At 65.2% G+C, this 17,420-nt stretch overlaps 2 protein-coding genes across 3 annotated transcripts in view; both read left to right on the forward strand.

The window, feature by feature from the left end:
- PNPLA7 (patatin like phospholipase domain containing 7) overlaps window positions 1–6,792 on the forward strand; it is a 75,690-nt gene extending 68,898 nt beyond the window's left edge. Inside the window, exons 26-35 of the mRNA XM_070378585.1 lie at window positions 1,251–1,407; window positions 3,262–3,378; window positions 3,522–3,591; window positions 4,148–4,264; window positions 4,735–4,883; window positions 5,222–5,374; window positions 5,452–5,562; window positions 5,886–5,970; window positions 6,181–6,284; window positions 6,420–6,792. Of these exons, the coding sequence (XP_070234686.1) occupies window positions 1,251–1,407; window positions 3,262–3,378; window positions 3,522–3,591; window positions 4,148–4,264; window positions 4,735–4,883; window positions 5,222–5,374; window positions 5,452–5,562; window positions 5,886–5,970; window positions 6,181–6,284; window positions 6,420–6,452 (1,096 nt within the window). The 3' untranslated portion in view covers window positions 6,453–6,792. The remainder of the gene's footprint in view (window positions 1–1,250; window positions 1,408–3,261; window positions 3,379–3,521; window positions 3,592–4,147; window positions 4,265–4,734; window positions 4,884–5,221; window positions 5,375–5,451; window positions 5,563–5,885; window positions 5,971–6,180; window positions 6,285–6,419) is intronic.
- Window positions 6,793–6,935: 143 nt separating this feature from the next.
- NSMF (NMDA receptor synaptonuclear signaling and neuronal migration factor) lies at window positions 6,936–16,778 on the forward strand. 2 transcript variants are annotated; one of them, XM_070378586.1, is made up of 15 exons: window positions 6,936–7,654; window positions 8,060–8,121; window positions 8,718–9,218; window positions 10,371–10,446; window positions 11,551–11,619; window positions 12,466–12,518; window positions 12,834–12,923; window positions 13,453–13,577; window positions 13,668–13,751; window positions 14,630–14,663; window positions 14,773–14,843; window positions 14,995–15,074; window positions 15,192–15,294; window positions 15,457–15,532; window positions 15,649–16,778. In XM_070378586.1, the coding sequence occupies exons 1-15, from the start codon at window positions 7,584–7,586 to the stop codon at window positions 15,744–15,746; spliced, it is 1,593 nt and encodes a 530-aa protein (XP_070234687.1). In that variant the 5' UTR covers window positions 6,936–7,583; the 3' UTR covers window positions 15,747–16,778. The 2 variants fall into 2 exon arrangements, with proteins under 2 accessions (XP_070234687.1, XP_070234688.1); XM_070378587.1 differs by lacking the exon at window positions 12,834–12,923.
- The last annotated feature ends 642 nt before the right edge of the window (window positions 16,779–17,420 follow it).

Below are 17,420 nucleotides of genomic sequence, written 5' to 3' on the forward strand. Positions count from 1 at the left end.
CTGTGGCCCTATCGTGTCTGCCCGGCCCTCGGGTCTGCGGGAGGCGGGCTGCGCTTGTCCTCGCCTGAAACGCAGGCAGGTTTGTTTGCCGCTGCTTCTGTTGTCTGGAAGGTCTTACGTGGCTTGTGCTGTTCTTCTTTATGTTTAGTACAATTAACTAGTGAAACCATCTGGACATGAAATTTTGTAAGGATTCAAGAATTAAAAACTCACTTGTTTTGATGGTTGTAGGACTATCCAGGTTTTCTACTTCTAGTGTCGGGTCTGGTAAGCTGTGTTATTCGTAACTGGTGTTATGAATGTGTCCATTTTATCTGATTTTTCCTACTTAAGGCACAAAGTTACTACTAACTTCTTAACTGGAGCATCTCTGATGTTCCCTTTTTCAGTCCTGAGGTTAGTTATGACAACCGCCTGTCTCCCTCCTCCTCCTCCCTCCTTCTCTGTCCCACCCCCGCGTCTCTCTCCCCCTCTTTTTACTTTTCTGGATCAGTCTTACCAGGAACTATCAACTGAATTCATCTTTTCAAAGCACCTACTTGTAGCTTTCAGGGTCCTGTCTATTATGTTTGTTTTCTGGTTCGTTAATTTCCTGTCTTTATTATTTCCTTAATTTTGCCCTCTTTGATTTAAGCTGTTGTTTCTTTCCTGACTTACGGGCCAGCAGACGCTGTCTGAGAAGGGCCGGTGGCGAGGCCACAGCCTCCCAGACAGCGCGGCAGGCCGCGGCTCTGGGTGCTGCCCCTTGGAGGTAACGTGCCTTTTTGTTCTCAGTTTGGTCTGAAGTTTTCTTCACTTGGGTTTTCAACAGTGCAGGAATGGTTTGCTCTTTGAATTCACGCTCTGCGTTTAGAATTGAACCCAAGGCTCGATGTCAGTCGCAGGTTCTAGACCTTCCCGACCTCCCTGTCTCTCGGGTGTCGCTCTGTCTGCTCCTGCCGTCTGTCCCTATTCCTGCTGCAGTCCTGGGGTCTCTGCTCCTCCCAAGTGGTGTTTCTGGTTGTGTGGTGGACGCCCCGCAGAAGAGAGAGACAAGCCTTTGCCTGGCCCGGAGCCAGCCCCAGCGCCCCCACAGGAGGCTGAGCGCCGGCTGCCGCTCAGGAGCGCCGCTGCCCCGTCTGAATGCCACCGTTGCCCCGTCTCCTGTGACGGGTGCGGGGGGTGGGCCCTGGGGGGTGGGCAGGACAGGACGGCGGACCTGGGTTCTGGCGGGCAGAGTGGGTGCTGACTTCCTGCTCCTGTCGGTGTAGAGGCTGCGCGCAGGTGGGCATCATCCGGGCTCTGACGGAGTACGGCATCCCCGTGGACATGGTTGGAGGGACGTCCATCGGGGCCTTCATGGGCGCCCTGTACTCGGAGGAACGCAGCTACAGCCAGATCCGCATCCGGGCCAAGCAGTGGGCGGAGGTGAGGCCCTGTAGGCGCAGGCCGGCAGGGGCCTGGGGACAGGCGGCCCTGCCAGGCAGCCTGCAGCGTGGCTGGGGAGCAGGGAGGGCGCAGCGAGGACTTCGCTGCCAGGGGCGGGGGCTCCGGTGCCTGGTCTTGTGAAGGTGACTGAGGACAGGTTAATGCACCCGCAGTGCGCCCACCAGGGCACCAGTGCTGGGAGGCGGGCTGGGGGAGGCCTGGGCCTGGGGGTCTGTGTGGCACAGGCAGGGCAAGGCAGGGCACACAGCTTGAGACCTGCCCGTTCCAATAATTCCTGCAGATTTGGGGCTTCGGGGCTGTCCACTATTGTCTGGCATCTGGCCCTGAGATATGCAGGCTTGGCGTGTGGGGTAGATAGAGGGGGTTGGGTGTGGACTCTGGAAGGGCTGGGTGGGCCCTGGGCTGTCTCTCTCCCTGGGTGTGTGAGACCCCAAATGTCAGTAAGAAGTACACATTGTGGACACAGTGGGTCCTGTAGTGAACGGGTGCCAGAGGACAGCCCAGAACCTGGGCCCGGGCGGGGCAGAGGGACGGCAGGGGAGGGGCACATCACCCGCCCTCCTAAGGGCTCTGTCCAGGGGACGGGTGCTTCCCCCGCCCTCCTAAGGGCTCTGTCTGGGGAGGGGCACCTCCCCTGCCCTCCTGAGGGCTCTGTCTGTCTGGGCGAGCAGGACAGAGCCCTGGCTGAGGCTGTGAGAGGGCTCGGAAACGCATCTCATTTTTAAAAGAAAGGAGCCGGTCGCACTCTGTGCAGAAGCTGTCAGCGCGGGCCATCTGCCCAGTGCACATGTCCCCGAGGCTCCTGTCACTGAGGACAGCCTGTGAGGGCAGTGGCCCCAGGGGACAGTGAGGGTCCATCCTCAGTGAGGGACCAGAGACAACCGGGCAGGTCCCTGTCTTCTTCACCCTGCTGGTGTGGAGGTGTGGGAACAGCCATGGAGCTTTGGGCCTGATGGCCTGCCATCCTGAGTGTGTGCTGGGCCACGCGAGCCTGCTGGGCAGCCCCTGCGAGGGGGCATGGGGCTGGAACCTGCCGGCCGCCCTGCGGCCCTTGCCTTTGGGCCTGTGGAGGGGCGTGGGGGGCGGTGCTGAGCAGGGGCTTCCTCGGGAGGTAGGGGCTTGTTGGCCACAGAGGAGCCCTGGAATGCTGGGCCACCTGGGTCCCTGTCTCCACGAGCACGTGTGCTCCTGCTTGTCCTGGGCCCCGTGTGAATGCCTGCGCACGTGCCTCCCTCCACCTGCAGCCCCTGCCTGAGCTTTCCCCTCTCGGGTCTGTCTGGGGAGGGAGGAGGCCCCTTCCTCCTCACCCCGAGCCCTGAGGGGTCAGGCGCTCCTGGTCCTGTGCTCACAGGCCGAGCTGTCCAGCCTCAGTGAGGAGGGCGGACCTCTGTTCCACGGTATCCTGGGGCTTCGGCAGTCAGGCCCTCGGTAGGGCCCTGCTTCTGTCGGGGAGATGGAGTGCCTGCCCTGGCACCTGGGCATGGGCAGCAGTGGGCATGCAGCCAGCCCTGGGCCTAGATGGCCTCGTCCCAGCATGCCCAGAGCTGGCCCTTCTGAGCGGGTAGCAAGGGCCCAGTGAGTCAAGCCTGCCAGGGGCCAGCGGCTGCTCCAGGCCCTGCCACTCAGGCTGTGGTGTTTGCTCCCCCAGGCCCTGGGTGCTTCCAGGAGGCCCCCGTTCTGCTTGCAGGAAGCAGGTGTGCCCGTGTGCCCACTCCCTTCTCCTGATACAGGCTCTTGGTGGTCCCGCGGGGGGGTTGCTGCCTGTGCCCATAGGCAGGGGTGTGCGCCCCTTTTCCTCTGCAGGGGCTCATGTGTGCCCTGTGTGCCCCCCAGGACATGATGTCGATGGTGAAGACCATGCTGGACCTGACCTACCCCATCACTTCCATGTTCTCGGGGGCTGGCTTCAACAGCAGCATCTCTAGCATCTTCAAGGACAGGCAGATCGAGGTGCCCCCCCTACCCCGCAGGGACTAACCTGGGAGCCCCAGCAGAGTCCGTGGCCTCCGCCTGCCTGGGTCTAGACGCCCTGGGCCCTGAGAATCGAGGGCTGGCAGCCTGGGTTGGTCCACCTGAGTCCTGTCCCCTCACAGGACCTGTGGATCCCATACTTCGCCATCACCACGGACATCTCCGCATCTGCCATGCGGGTCCACACGGACGGTGAGTGCCTCCTCCCAGGGCGCACGTTCCCAGCGGGGCGGAGTGGCTCCAGGGAAGGGGTGCCCCCCAGAGGAGGCAAGGGACTTGGGAGGTCTGAGCAAGATGACTCTGCTGCGGGCTTGAAGCCTGCAGGGTCAGTGGAGACAGGGGGCAGAGTGGAGCATGAGGGTCATGGCAGTGTACAGATCGCACTCAGGGTCTGGCACTGCTCGATGGGGATCCCGGGGAAAACCGACCCATGGGTGGGCAGCTGAGGGCCCTTTTCCAGGCCAGGGTGTTGGGGAGCCTCTTGAAATGAGTCTGGTTGGAAGTGAGTAGGGTGGCAGAGCCTGCAGAAGGGCGTGGCCAGGGGAGATGTGGGGCGCCCCGGAGCAAGTCCTGCCCCACCAGCTTCCTCCAAGGAGGAGGGTGCCCAGGAGGGGTGTCATCTGCCCGGCCTGGCACCCTCTGCCGGGCCAGGTGTGCAGGGGCCTCAGGACCTGTCTGGGCGAGGCTCTGAGCTCATGGCAGCGGAAGTCTGCTTCCTTCTCCCGGACTCCTCTGCACACCCTTCCAGGATCACTGTGGAGGTACGTGCGTGCCAGCATGTCCCTGTCGGGCTACATGCCCCCACTCTGCGACCCCAAAGATGGGCACCTGCTGATGGATGGGGGCTACATCAACAACCTCCCAGGTACTGGGTGGGTGGGGAGGGGCACCCACCTGCCTTGACCCCATGGCTCCGTGTGCCCCATGGCGGGGCAGTGCAGGAGGCATGCAGATACACTCCCAGCAGATGGCTCCATTGGCGGCTCCGCAGTGCTCAGAGCTCAGAGCAAGGCCAAGTGGCGGTCGGTGCAATTAGGGCCCATCTGTGCCCACAGCGAGAACTAACAGCCTGCAGGTGTCAGGGCTGCTGTGGGCACAGCCCCTCCTGGGGCACGCCAGCCACCTGTTGGACAGCTCTACACTTGCCAGGGCCTGCACAGGCCCCGGTGTGACAGTGGAGAGGAGACCCGCCCTGCAGGCCCATGTGCTCCCCCAGCGCCTCTCAGGCAGGCTCTGCCCCCACCCCTAGCTCTACCCCAGCCTCCCCTCAGCTGTGCTCCCACCCAGGGCTCTGCACACCTGTCCCCATTGGTCACCAGGCCACCTCCTCCCCAGCGGATGTGGCCAGGTCAATGGGGGCAAAGGTGGTGATCGCCATTGACGTGGGCAGCCGGGATGAGACAGACCTCACCAACTACGGGGATGCGCTCTCGGGATGGTGGCTCCTGTGGAAGCGCTGGAATCCCTTGGCCACGAAGGTCAAGGTGGGCCCAGCCTTGCCTGCTCTGGCCGCTCCTCCCCACGCCCTGGTGCCCACGTCCCTGAGACGGGCAGGGAGGGAGTAGTGTCTTCCAGGCTCTGGGTCTAGCCTGGGGGATGGTCCCTGCCTGCCCAGGACCAGCTCTGGGGAGGGGGACATGTGTAAAGACTCCAGACCCCCTGGTGGATGCCCAGCCCCCTCCCCCAGGTCCAGCAGAAATAGTCTCCCCATGGGGGAGGGGAGGGGCTGGAGGGGCCAGGGAGGAAACAGGGGCTGTGCCCAGACGGAGGCCAGGAGCTGCGTGGGGCCAGGACAGCCACACTCAGTGCTGCGGCCCGGCAGGTGCTGAACATGGCTGAGATCCAGACACGCCTGGCCTACGTGTGCTGTGTCCGGCAGCTGGAGATGGTGAAGAGCAGCGACTACTGCGAGTACCTGCGCCCTCCGATTGACAGCTATGGCACCCTGGAGTTCAGCAAGTTTGATGAGATTTGTGTGAGTGTCCAGGCCGGCTGCACCCCCGGGCCTCCCTGCGCTCCCATTCCCATCATGGGGTTCCCGTGTGTGTGCAGGAGGTGGGGTACCAGCATGGCCGGACAGTGTTTGACATCTGGGGTCGCAGCGGTGTGCTGGAGAAGATGCTGCAGGACCGGCAGGGGACAAGCAAGATGAAGGCATGCGACGTGAGTGCCCGAGCAGGTGGCCGCTCCCCTGCTGAGACCCGTCCTCTGGTGCTGGGTCCTCACCCTGCGGCACCTGGCACCCCCACTCAGCCACTCAGGAGGGCAGGTGCCCCCTGTCCCTCCCAGGGGCCAGAAGGCACGGGCCTCTTCTGACTCTCCACCTGGGAAGTGCTCATGGTGGGAGGAAGGTACTGGGGTGGGGCTGCTCAGGACTCTACCCATCACCCACGCCCCCCTCTGACTCAGAGGCTGGGACCACAGGGTCACAGAGAGGGCGGGTGCAGTCAGGAGAAGTCAGATGTCTTCTTCACCTCCGCCCCCAGGTCCTCACCTGCCCCAACGCCTCCTTCACGGACCTTGCTGAGATTGTATCACGTATCGAGCCTGCCAAGGTGGCTGCAGGGGACGGTGAGTTGGATCCCGAGACATACATGCCCAACAGCTGGGAGCGGTGGTGGCAATGTCCCCTGCTGACCCTCACTCTCAATAAGCTGCCCTGGGCACCAGGCTGGCTCTGGCAGCCCCTAGACCTGGTTGGCTGCACAGCGGGACCCCTGCCTGTGTATGGCCCCTGCCCCTGCTCAGGAGGTGACCCACATGGCCCTGCTCTCTGCCCAGATGAATCTGACTACCAGACTGAGTATGAGGAGGTGCTGCTGGGAGGCCCCAAGGACGCGTACGTTGACTTCCAAAGCGCCCCAGCCGACCGGGGCTCCGACTCGGTGAGCTGCCTGGACACCCTGTGCCCCTTGGCTGAGCCACGCGCGCTGAGGGCTCCAAAGCAGGCCACTGCTCCCTCCCTGCTGCCCTCCAGGGTTGCCCCACCTTGACCTTGACCATGTGCTGTTTACTAACAGGAGAATGAGCCCTCGCTTCGGCATCAACACTGAGGTCTGGCTTCCCCCAAAACAGCCGAGGACTCCTCAGCACCCCAGCTCTCTGACTAAGATGGGTAGAAGTTTCCACCCTGAAGCCAGCACCTCCGTGGCTCCATCTCAGAGTGCCTAGCTCCTGCAGCTCTTCCAGCCTGCCAGGGGGACCCACTGGGGCCCTGTGTGGAGTGTCACTCTGGGGCCACTCTGCCCTGGCCTCTCCTGGAGGGCCACTGGTCCTGACATCCTCTGCACACGCAGCAGTCATCGGGGTTGTGTCAGCCCTTGGGGCCTCTCGTGCTGGAGCCCTCGTGTTTCTGCTTTGCCTGTCAATAAAGGTAGATCTGATTATGTGGGACATGTGGTCCCTGTGCCGAGGTCCCTGGGGCCGGGGGCCCCACCAAGATGGGCAGCTCACAGTCCTGACCCTGCAGGGTATAGGGTTGCCTGCCTGCCTGTGAGGTCACCGCGTGAGACCCTGGGACCCCAAGCCAGGCAGGCAGGGCACCCAAGGTTGGGATGGTGCTTGTATCCGCCCAACCAAGCATGAAGCCCCCGAGAGCTCTCAGGCGTTTTTCCTACTTTGTACACACAAAATTTTTCCCTAAGATGACGCGGGCACTTTGCTTTTCAGATCATTAAATAGCGCCAGGGAGTCCTTTTGTACAAAAAAATAGATCTGTCAGGCCTTTGACTCTGGGGTCCACGGTCCCTGCAGGTTTCCGAGGCGGGCACGTGGGTCTGCGAGACCAGGGAGCCCCTTGACCAAAGGGCCTGGGACCCTGTATCCAGGGGACCGCAGGCCTCGGTTTCCGGGTTCCGGGGGCAGCGCCGAGAGGGCAGACCCGTGGTTGGTCCCGCCCATTGCCGGTGGGGCAGGCGGGGCTTCGCTGGGCCCCGCCCCTCTGACGCAAGGTGGGCGGGGTTTCCACCTCCCTGACGTCGCGGTGGGCGGAGCGCCACCCCCGGGCCTGGCAGTTCAGTCCGGTGCGGCGGGGCGCGTGGAGGGCCCCGGAGCTGCCATGCGGGTCCAGAGCCCGAACCCGAGCCCGAGCCTGATCCCAGTCCTCGGCGCGGCGCGGCACCCTCGACGGAGGCGGCGGGCGCGGGGCGCGCTCTGAGGCCTGGGGATGCGCCGCCGCCTCGATCATGGGCGCCGTCGCCTCCCGGAGGAGGGCGCTAAGAAGCGAGGCCATGTCTTCGGTGGCGGCCAAAGTGCGGTGAGTGCGGCGGGCCGCCCGCCGGGGCCAGCGCCGCCCCAGCCCCGTCCCGGTCCCTGCAGCATGCGCGTAGCCGGCGCCCGCCCCCACCTCCGTTCGGCTCCCCTCCCTGAGGTTGCGGTGGGCGAGGTGCCCGACCTCACGACCCCCACACGCACTGGGCGGCCGGGGCTGGAGGGAAAGCAGACCCGGGCCCCACCTGCAGGTCCGGCCAAGATGCGCGGGGTGCCAAGGGTCCCCGGAACTGCGACCTGTCAGCCCTGGGCGGTCTGAGGTGGGATGGGAGTGCTTGCTGGGGATGACCCCTGAGCCCTCCCTTGCGGGTGCAGAAGGCGTGGGTGGGGGGTGGGGGCGCCAGAGTGGGTGGTGTGCCCTGACGGCGCACCTCGCTGTCCACCCCCTCAGAGCAGCCCGAGCGTTTGGCGAGTACCTGTCCCAGAGTCACCCCGAAAACCGGAATGGTGCAGGTAGGGGCACGCGAGGCAGGGCCAGGACCTGGTCCACCCGTAGCTGCTAGTCTAGGGGAGGGCGTGCTGCTTGCTGCCCCGCAGACACGGCCCTTGCTTACTGTGTGCTGTGAGCGGGCAGCTACCGCCCTGCTGGGCTGGCTTCCTCACGCCCCCTGCCCTCCCTGGCCCAGAGCCCCAGGAGGAACTGCGAGTCACTCATCACCATGGCACCCACCCAGCCTGGGCCGTTGGCATGGCAACAGGCCTCCTGGCACCCCCCAGGGCTGGCACCACTGTCTCTGGGGGCCAGCTGGTGGGGGGGAGGGGAGAAGTTGGCACTGGGCACACGGGCGCGGTGGCAGGCTGGGAGGTGGCCTGCCTGTTCCTGCCCCCCATCACCCATAGGTAGCACAGTCTGTCACCCACACGGTGGAAGTGAAGTATGAACCTCTGGGGCATGGCACAGCTCAGAAAGCCCTTTTGTGAAGTTGTTCAGGCCCAGGGTTTGGTCAGTGGGCCAGGCACCCGCTGGGTGTCCATGCCCTGCCTCCAGAGCACCAGGAGACGGGAGGCAGGGCCAGCAGGCTGCGAGCTCACCTGGAGCCTCTCCCCAGACCACCTGCTGGCTGACGCCTGCTCTGGCCACGACGGGTCCCCCGAGATGCAGCCGGCCCCTCAGAACAAGCGCCGCCTTTCCCTCATCTCCAACGGCCGATATGAGGGCAGCCTTCCGGAGGAGGCTGCCAGCGGGAAGCCGGCTGGTGAGGGCCCCCAGCCCCGCGTGTACACCATCTCAGGGGAGCCGGCCCTGCTGCCCGGCCCGGAGGCCGAGGCCATCGAGCTGGCTGTGGTGAAGGGGCGGCGGCAACTGGAGCAGCACCCCCACCACCACAGCCAGCCCCTGCGCGCCAGCCCGGGCGGCAGTCACGAGGACGTCAGCAGGCCCTGCCAGAGCTGGGCGGGCAGCCGCCAGGGCTCCAAGGAGTGCCCCGGATGCGCCCAGCTCGCCCCCAGCCCCTCCCCTCAGGCCTTTGGGGTGGACCAGCCGCCTCTGCCTGAGGCTCCCGGCCGCCGCAAGAAGCTGGAGAGGATGTACAGCGTTGACCGAGTGTCTGGTGAGGGGCTGGGCGGGGGCCCGGGCAGCCCCCTCTGCAGCAGCAAGCGCCAGGAGGCCTGGACAGTGCGGGTGCCCCGGCCACCGCCCGCAGGTGGCGTCCTGCCACCACACCCCACGCCCAGCCAGGCTTCATGGTTGGCTTCAGGCTTGCCAGCACCAAGTCATGGCAGGCTTGCTTCCCCAGCACGGGGCTGGGAGGGTCTTCAGGGTGGAACGGGCAGCAAGCCTGGTTGAGTGGAAAGGTGGGGCTGCCTTCTGGGAGTGCTGGGGGACAGTCCCTCCCCTGGCACCCACCCAGTGGGACTCCTGCTCACCAAGGGGGCCTGGCCAGCTAGTGGGGCCCCCCACCAGAATTGTCGAGCAATGCGCATGGCTGAGGAGCCCTGGAGGCCTGCTGTCAGGAAGAAGCTGCCTGGGACATTCAGGTGGTCCCCATGCTTCTGGGCTCCGAGCCCATCACTTCCGGAAGAGCAGAATTCTACCTGGCAGACCCGCTGTGTGCTCTCCGGGCACCTCTTGAGCCTCCAAATCCACAGTCCAGCGGGGCATCAGGGCACAGGCCAGGGGTGCAGACATCGCCAGGTCCTCGTGCTCCTCTGAGGAACACAGGCCAGGTTCTGGAATGCGGTCAGGGAAGAGAATAGAGTGGCCTTCGACCACCCTGTCTGGTGGCTATAAGGCCTCTGGGAAGGGTCAATCTCCCTGCCTGGTGAGGGCCTCCACCAGGAAGGTCTGAGAGAGGGAAGGGCCGACCATGTGGACTCCAGAGTGTCTGGGCGGCAGAGAAAGCCCTGGAGCCCCAGGAGAGGCAGCCACGGTCCCTGCCCCGCCCCTCCGGCTTGAAGGCGACGAGTCAGTGCTTTTCCTGGGTGCCCTGGAGGCCGGCTGTGCTTTCCGGGAAACACGTGTCCGCTGTGGGCAGCAGGGGGAGAGCCAAGTGAAGACGAGCGTCACGAAGCCGCTGAGCTGTCGCGGCTTGAACAGCTGAGCGGGCCTCGGAGCCTGCTGGCGCGGTGCCAGGCCCCGCCCCCCTACCCCGGGATAGGTCTAGGGAATTCTGTGCTCAGGAACACCCCCAGCCCTGGGCAGGTGGGAAAGGGCTCAGGAACCCCTAAGCCACCCTAGTCACTGCCCCCTTGGCCTCTTCCAGATGACGTCCCCATCCGTACCTGGTTCCCCAAGGAAAACCTCTTCAGTTTCCAGACAGCAACCACAACTATGCAAGCGTGAGTTGTGTCTGCTGTGCGCGGGGCCCAGGCCAGGGGCCTCTTCCTGCTGTTCAGGAGCTACTGCCCGGAGCCCACTTGGGCGGCCGCTCCCGAGCGCCCCCATTCCACCCGCTCTGCCTGAGTGTCAGCCTGCAGGAAGGCGGGCCTGGCTGCTCGCACCCCACCCCCACCCCCACCCTGTCCTGTCCCCACTGCCCTGTCCCGCGCGGTGCCGTCTCCTGGGGAGCGGGCGGGGGGCTGCGGCTGATGTAGTCACCAGCAGGGGTGCTTCTCCCGGGCTGCTGCCCAGCTCTGCCCTGCGCACGCTCCAAACAGCAGCCTCCTTGCGTTTCCACGCACCGCGAGCCATCACAGCTTAGTCCTCTGGGGGGCGTGCTCTTGACCGTCACCCAGCTGGGTGAACGTTCTGTTGAGGAGTTCCCTCCAGGGCGGCACTCTGCTGCAGTGTCCCCTGCTCTGAAGATGCTCCCTGCAAGCTGCCTTGGGGCGTGCACTGCCGCCCTCAGGCTGAACAGGGGCCACTCTGCTGCGGGTCCCAGCAGGGCCAAGGCACACAGTCAGGCCTCTGAGCAGCCTGAGCAGCATCTGGTGGCCTGGGCCACCGTAACCTCAGCATCTGCTGCCCTTTCAAGGACTGGCCCGTGGCATAGCGGGCACCCTGGGGTGCCTGTGCGGGACCCTTCGAGTCAGGGACAAGAAGGAAACTAGCCCCGTGGGGTCAGAGGTCTGAGGGTCTCTGCTCACTGTGTCTTCTCCCTCACGCTGCCATTTCCCGCTGGGACTCCAGCATCTCGTAAGTACCAGGAGGACCTTGAGCCTGAGGGCGTGGTGGTGGTCCCTGGGGAACTCGCCCACCCGCACGTAGGTCGGGGCAGGCCAGGGACCTGGGCCCTGACCAGGAGGGCGTGCTGGGTCCTGGCGAGCAGCGAGCTGCACCAGGGCCTGTGGGGAGCTGGGCTGAGGACACGGCGAGGCAGGCTGGGACCCTCTGTCTGGCCCAGGGCCCTGGGTGCCTGCGGGCCCCGTTCTCGAGCCTCCGTCCCCACGTCTGTCCCTCCCGCCTGCGGCCAAGGGCAGTGCTGACTCGTGGCGGTTTCCCAGGGTGTTCAGGGGCTACGCGGAGAGGAAGCGCCGGAAACGGGAGAATGATTCCGCGTCTGTAATCCAGAGGTAGGGCCTGCCAGCCACTCGCCACCAGGGTCTGTCTCTTGTCTGTTCTGGTCTAGCCTGGGCCCCCCCAGTCCAGTGGACCTGATGGGGAAGGGCGGTGGCGACCACTGGCCTGGCCCTGCTCTGGGGACGCGTGCAGGCAGGAGGGGTCGTGTGGCCTGAGCTCCCAGGCCTGTGTGTTGGGGACACACTGAGCTGAACCGCAGCCAGTAGGCCCACGCATGCCTTTCTTGGGCCCTTGAAGCCCAGAGCTGTGGGATCAGCAGGCAGGCTTATCCTCCCAAACCCCACCTCAGATGTGTCCAGGAAGCTTGACTGTCTGTCTTGCAAATGGGGCCTTGGCAGGACACAAAGTTTGGAGTTCAAGAGACCTGCCTCTGAGGCGGCCTAGGGACACAACATCAGGAGTGGGGGCATCTGCTGGCCCCAGGCCCACCTTGCAGTGCGGCCCGCTGTGCTGCCTTGGCCATCGTGCGCGGGAAGCAGGAACTCTTGACTCCTTGAGAAGGGGGTTGGGGGTGGTCAGAGTGTGCCTGGGTGCACGGAGGGAAGGGAAGGGTGGGCAGCAGGGATGGGAGACCAAGTGCACAGGTCACCAAGGGAGCTGTCCTGGGAGGAGGGTGGGGGGCAACAGGAAGCTTGATAACCTTGCTTGTGTCCCAGCGGCCAATGGGCTGGGAGGCTCGAGGAAGAGAAGACCGGGTGGGATTGGCCTGTGGAAGAGCTGGGGGCGCCGGGAGGGCACCCCTCACGGAAAGGGACGAAGTCGGGGAGGGGAGCACGGAGGAGGAGCATGCCCAGCCCTCCTGGTGGCCCTCAGCAGCACCCCTGTCCTTCCACCCCTAGGAACTTCCGCAAACACCTGCGCATGGTCGGCAGCCGGCGGGTGAAGGCCCAGAGTAAGGCCCAGAGTGAGGCGAACGGGTGGGCGGTGCTGCTCTTGGCCGACTGCGGCTTGGCGTGCTGCTCTCTGCGCCCCCAACCTTCCCACACCCAGGCTCCGCCCAAAGGACAGGGCCCCGCCCCTTCACGCAGACTCCGCCCTTGTCCCCCTACCCTGCCCGGTCCGCCTTTTGCCCCTCTCCTACCCGTCCCATTGCAGCGGCATCCTGCACCCTCCAGACCCCGCCGGCCCGCGTCCTGCCCAGCCGCCGATCCCAGCCACCTCCCGTGGCTGCAGGCCACGTCCCTAACGGGCTCTGCTCTCACTGCAGCGTTCGCCGAGCGGCGCGAGCGGAGCTTCAGCCGGTCCTGGAGCGACCCCACCCCCATGAAAGCCGACACCTCTCACGACTCCCGAGACAGTAGGTGCCCGGCACCGCAGGCCGGCCCACCTTCCCCAGAGGCTCCCCTAGGCCCCCAGCCCCACGCTTCCAGCACCCAGACGGCTGGGCTTCTGCGCTTCCGCTGGACCTCGGTTTATTGGGCTGAGGGGGGCGCTCTGACACCTCCAGTCTTCTGGGTAGGGGTTACTAAGGGCCAGGGTTCACTGGCTACCCTGCCTGGTGCCCCTAACGCCGGAAACCTGCAGTACCTGATTTCTCCTTGGCCCAGACGCCAGGCACACTGGGCTGGAGCTGACACTTGCACCTCGGCTCCCACTGGCCTTGCCCTAGGGCCCACAGCCTTCCCTGCCAGGCAGCCTCCAGCTGGTGGCAGCAGCCCGGCTTGCCCTCAGCTTGGCTCTCTTACCTGCCCTGGGTTTCTCACTGGCCTGGAGGGCCCTCTGGGACACGGCTTGCTGGCTCTGTCCCCTGCCCATCTCTGGGGTTGCAGCCAGGGCGGGTCGTACTCCAGATGGTCCTCAGCCTGGTGGCACGTCCTGCCCTCCAGGTAGTGACCTGCAGAGCTCCCATTGCACCTTGGGCGAGGCTTTCGAGGACCTGGACTGGGAGACTGAGAAGGGCCTGGAGGCTGTAGCCTGTGACACTGAGGGCTTCGTGCCACCCAAGGTCATGGTGAGGCCCGGTGCAGCTACTGCTCAGTGGTGGGGGCGGGGTGGGGGGCTCCAGGACGGCCAAGGCCCTGAGTGCCTCCCCTGTCCACAGCTCATTTCCTCCAAAGTGCCCAAAGCCGAGTACATCCCCACCATCATACGCAGGGACGACCCCGCCATCATCCCCATCCTCTACGTGAGTGCTTCTGTCTCGGGGTTGGGTGGGGGAGCACTGTCCCGATCCTTTATGTGAGTGCTCCCAGCCCTATCTTGGGTCGCGTGGGGGCACTATCCTTATCCTCTGTGTAAGTGCTCCCAGCCCCGTCTCAGGGTTGGGTGGGGGGCACTATCCCCATCCTCTATATGAGTGCTCCCAGCCCCGTCTTGGGGTCTGGTGGGGGCACTATCCCCATCCTCTATGTGAGTGCTCCCAGCCCCGTCTTGGGGTCGGGTGGGGCACTATCCTCATCCTCTGTGGGAGTGCTCCCAGCCCCGTCTCAGGGTCGGGTGGGGTGCTATCCCCCTCCTCTATGTGAGTGCTCCCAGCCCCGTTTAGGGTTGGGTGGGGGGGCACTATCCCCATCCTCTACGTGAGTGCTCCCAGCCCCATCTTGGGATCGGGTGGGGCGCTATCCCCCTCCTCTATGTGAGTGCTCCCAGCCCCGTCTCAGGGTTGGGTGGGGGGGCGCTATCCCCATCCTCTACGTGAGTGCTCCCAGCCCCGTCTCAGGGTTGGGTGGGGGGGCGCTATCCCCATCCTCTACGTGAGTGCTCCCAGCCCCGTCTCAGGTCGGGTGGGAAGCGCTATCCCCATCCTCTACGTGAGTGCTCCCAGCCCTGTCTCGGCGTCTGGTGGGGGCGCTATCCCCATCCTCTACGTGAGTGCTCCCAGCCCCGTCTCAGGTCGGGTGGGAAGCGCTATCCCCATCCTCTACGTGAATGCTCCCAGCCCCGTCTCGGGGTCTGGTGGGGGCGCTATCCCCATCCTCTACTTGAGTACTCCCAGCCCCATCTCGGGTCGAGTGGGTAGCACTGCCCGAGAGGGGCTCTAACCTGGGATCTTGTCTTCCCTAGGACCATGAGCATGCAACCTTCGAGGACATCCTGGGTATGTGCCCTCTGACCCCTCTGCCTTCTGATCTCCGAGGGGCGGGGGGGAGGGTGGGGGGAGGCGCAGACGGACGGTGGGGGCAGCATTCATACCCCTCCCTCCCCAGAGGAGATAGAGAAGAAGCTGAATATCTACCACAAGGGGGCCAAAATCTGGAAGATGCTGATTTTCTGCCAGGTAGGGCTCAGCCCTTCCTGCCCGGGAGTGGGGCCGGGGTGGAGGATGCCACCTCCAGAGATATGCACGTTTGCATCTGCACGTGTTGAGGGAACAGTGGTTGGACACCCCCAGCGTGCAGTCCCATCCCACTAACCGCAGACTCTCACAGGGTGGGCCAGGACACTTGTACCTGCTCAAGAACAAGGTGGCCACCTTTGCCAAAGTGGAGAAGGAAGAGGACATGATCCAGTGAGCAGGGGTGCCCGGGGGGCTGGGGGGCAGGGGCCAGTGTCTGCTGGGGTACCATGTCCCCTCTCACTTGGCGGTCGGGCTGGAGGCTGCCTGTGACCACCCCTTCCCCACCAGCTTCTGGAAGCGGTTGAGCCGCTTAATGAGCAAAGTGAACCCTGAGCCGAACGTCATCCACGTCATGGGCTGCTACGTCCTGGGGAACCCCAATGGGGAGAAGGTACAGCACCCTGCTTCTCTGCAGACTCCCTTTCCGTCTCAGCCCTCCCATAGAGATCCCCGTGCCTGGCCTCACCAGCTGGGGCTTCTTGCTCCCCATCCCCGCTTCTCCCCGCCGCTGTCTTGCTCTGCCCTGCACTCAGAGTCCACTCCCTCCTTTCAGCTCTTCCAGAACCTCAGGACCCTCATGACTCCTTACAGGGTCATCTTCGAGTCGCCCCTGGAGCTGTCGGCTCAAGGTGAGCGCTGGGCTGGCCGGCCGGGGCGTGGTGTCCCCGCGGGCGAGGCGGGGCGGGGGGCGGGGCGGGGTGTCCCGGAGGCGGGGCTGAGCCCGCCCTCGCCCCTCCCGCCTCAGGGAAGCAGATGATCGAGACCTACTTTGACTTCCGGCTGTACCGCCTGTGGAAGAGCCGCCAGCACTCGAAGCTGCTGGACTTTGAGGACGTTCTGTGAGGGGCGGGACCGCCGCCCGGCCGCTCCCTCAGACCGGCGCCAGGCTGGGCCGCTGCGAGCTGCCCGGTGCCGCGTGGGTCCCGGTCTTCACGGCCACTTCAGGGCATCTCAGACGTCGCTCAGGTTCCCTCCCAGGGCTCCGGTCCTCACGGCACCACGGGTCTCAGCGGCCACCGCCCCCGCGCCCCGGAGGAGCCCCCGCGGCTGGCGGATGCTGCCCGGGCCTCGCCTGGAGGCTCAGCGCTGGGGCGGCGCCTCTGCAGGTTCATAGAAATAAGTGCAATTTTCTACAACCCCTGAGACAATTCAAAGGGAAGCAGCGTTACTAGTTAACTAGTTAAGTGCTGAGTTACTAGTCATGGCATAGATCACCCGGCTCAACGTGTGTCCAGGACCCTCTGCCTCAGCTCCCCAGCCCTGCCGTATCCGATCACCAGCACCAGGGCGGCCCGTCTGCCCGGCCTGGCTCCGTCCCGGCCGAGTCCCTGATGGTCTGTGCTTGCGCTGCCCTCGCCCCTGCTTCCCTGACCGCGGCACCGGCTCGCGGGGGTGCCCAAGGGCAGCGGGGACACGCCTTCCTTTCACTCGGAGGGCGCCCTGGGTCGAGCCAGGCCCTGCCTGCTCCCCGGCCCCCTGTACCCAACCGGCTCCCCGCTGCTGTTCGGCTCAGCTTTTGGCAGCCGAGCTCTGAAGGCCTCTCCCGGTGCAGGGGCTTGGGTCTTGGCGGGGCCTGCCGGGGCTGGGTCCTGGCGGGTGAAACTCCTGCCGCCTGCCGCATGGGGGCCTGGACCCCCCGCAGCCTGGCCCGAGGGAGGGCGGGGCAGCCGCTGGGCTGTGCACACGCAGCCTGCCGGTGGCCCAGTGGGCCGGCCCTTGTACATAGCTGGCGCTCGGGGGCTGGCCCCCCTGTGCAGAGTGTGGTCTGAGAAACCCGGCTGTGCCCCCCGTCGAGGGGAGAGGGGGGCTTGTGCCGGGCTATGAACAATGTACGACACCCTGTAGAGTGACCATTAAATCTGACCCTCTGCTGCGGCCACTGCGTGGGTCTCCTCTCTCAGCGCCGTGCACTGCCTCTCTGGACCCAGAAGATTCTGGGCCTGCTGATCTGAGCTTGTTGCTGTGGTGGCCGCCTGTGCACCCTGGCCCGGACTGAGGGGCACGGGCGGGTGGTCTGCAGATGAGGGCAGAGACGCCGCGCCCGCAGCCTCTGCCCCACCCCTGCACACAGAGCTGAGGGCCCCGTGGTCAGCAGTGTGGCCACAAGGGGAGCCCAGGAAGTGATCACAGGGCCGGCTGGCCACCCCGACGTGTGCCATGCCCCCTGTACCCAGTGACCAGGATGTTGTTGGGTCCAGCTGGGCCTGGCTTCCCTGGAGGTTTCTGGTCCAGTTGCCGGTGGGCAGATCAACAGGTGGCAGGTGGGTTCATCTAGGCTACCAAGGGCTGGGGAGGGTGGGAGGCTGCCCATGGTGGCCTGAGTGAGGGCTGGGAGGCTGGGGGTCCCGGGGACTTGGAGGCTGGTGGCCTGGAAGGGGGTGATGTTGCCAGGAGAACTCACGTCTAGATGAAAGTCTGGGCGAGGAGCCAGGCGGATAGCCCCCCAGTGCGACCCACCCACCTCTCCCTGGGCTTAGGCGGCACGACGGCCGTGTCACCTGCCGACCTGACCTGGGG

This window comes from Bos mutus, chromosome 11, assembly GCF_027580195.1.
Source record: "Bos mutus isolate GX-2022 chromosome 11, NWIPB_WYAK_1.1, whole genome shotgun sequence".
NCBI classification, from domain to species: domain Eukaryota; kingdom Metazoa; phylum Chordata; class Mammalia; order Artiodactyla; family Bovidae; genus Bos; species Bos mutus.

What these genes read in the sequence shown, in the direction of transcription:
- NSMF (XM_070378586.1), top strand. Translation starts at nt 7,584, where the DNA reads ATGGGCGCCGTCGCCTCCCGGAGGAGGGCGCTAAGAAGCGAGGCCATG. An exon ending in TCCGCGTCTGTAATCCAGAG is followed by an intron (nt 11,620 to 12,465) that starts GTAGGGCCTGCC and finishes TTCCACCCCTAG; the next exon opens with GAACTTCCGCAAACACCTGC. An exon ending in GGAACCCCAATGGGGAGAAG is followed by an intron (nt 15,295 to 15,456) that starts GTACAGCACCCT and finishes CCCTCCTTTCAG; the next exon opens with CTCTTCCAGAACCTCAGGAC.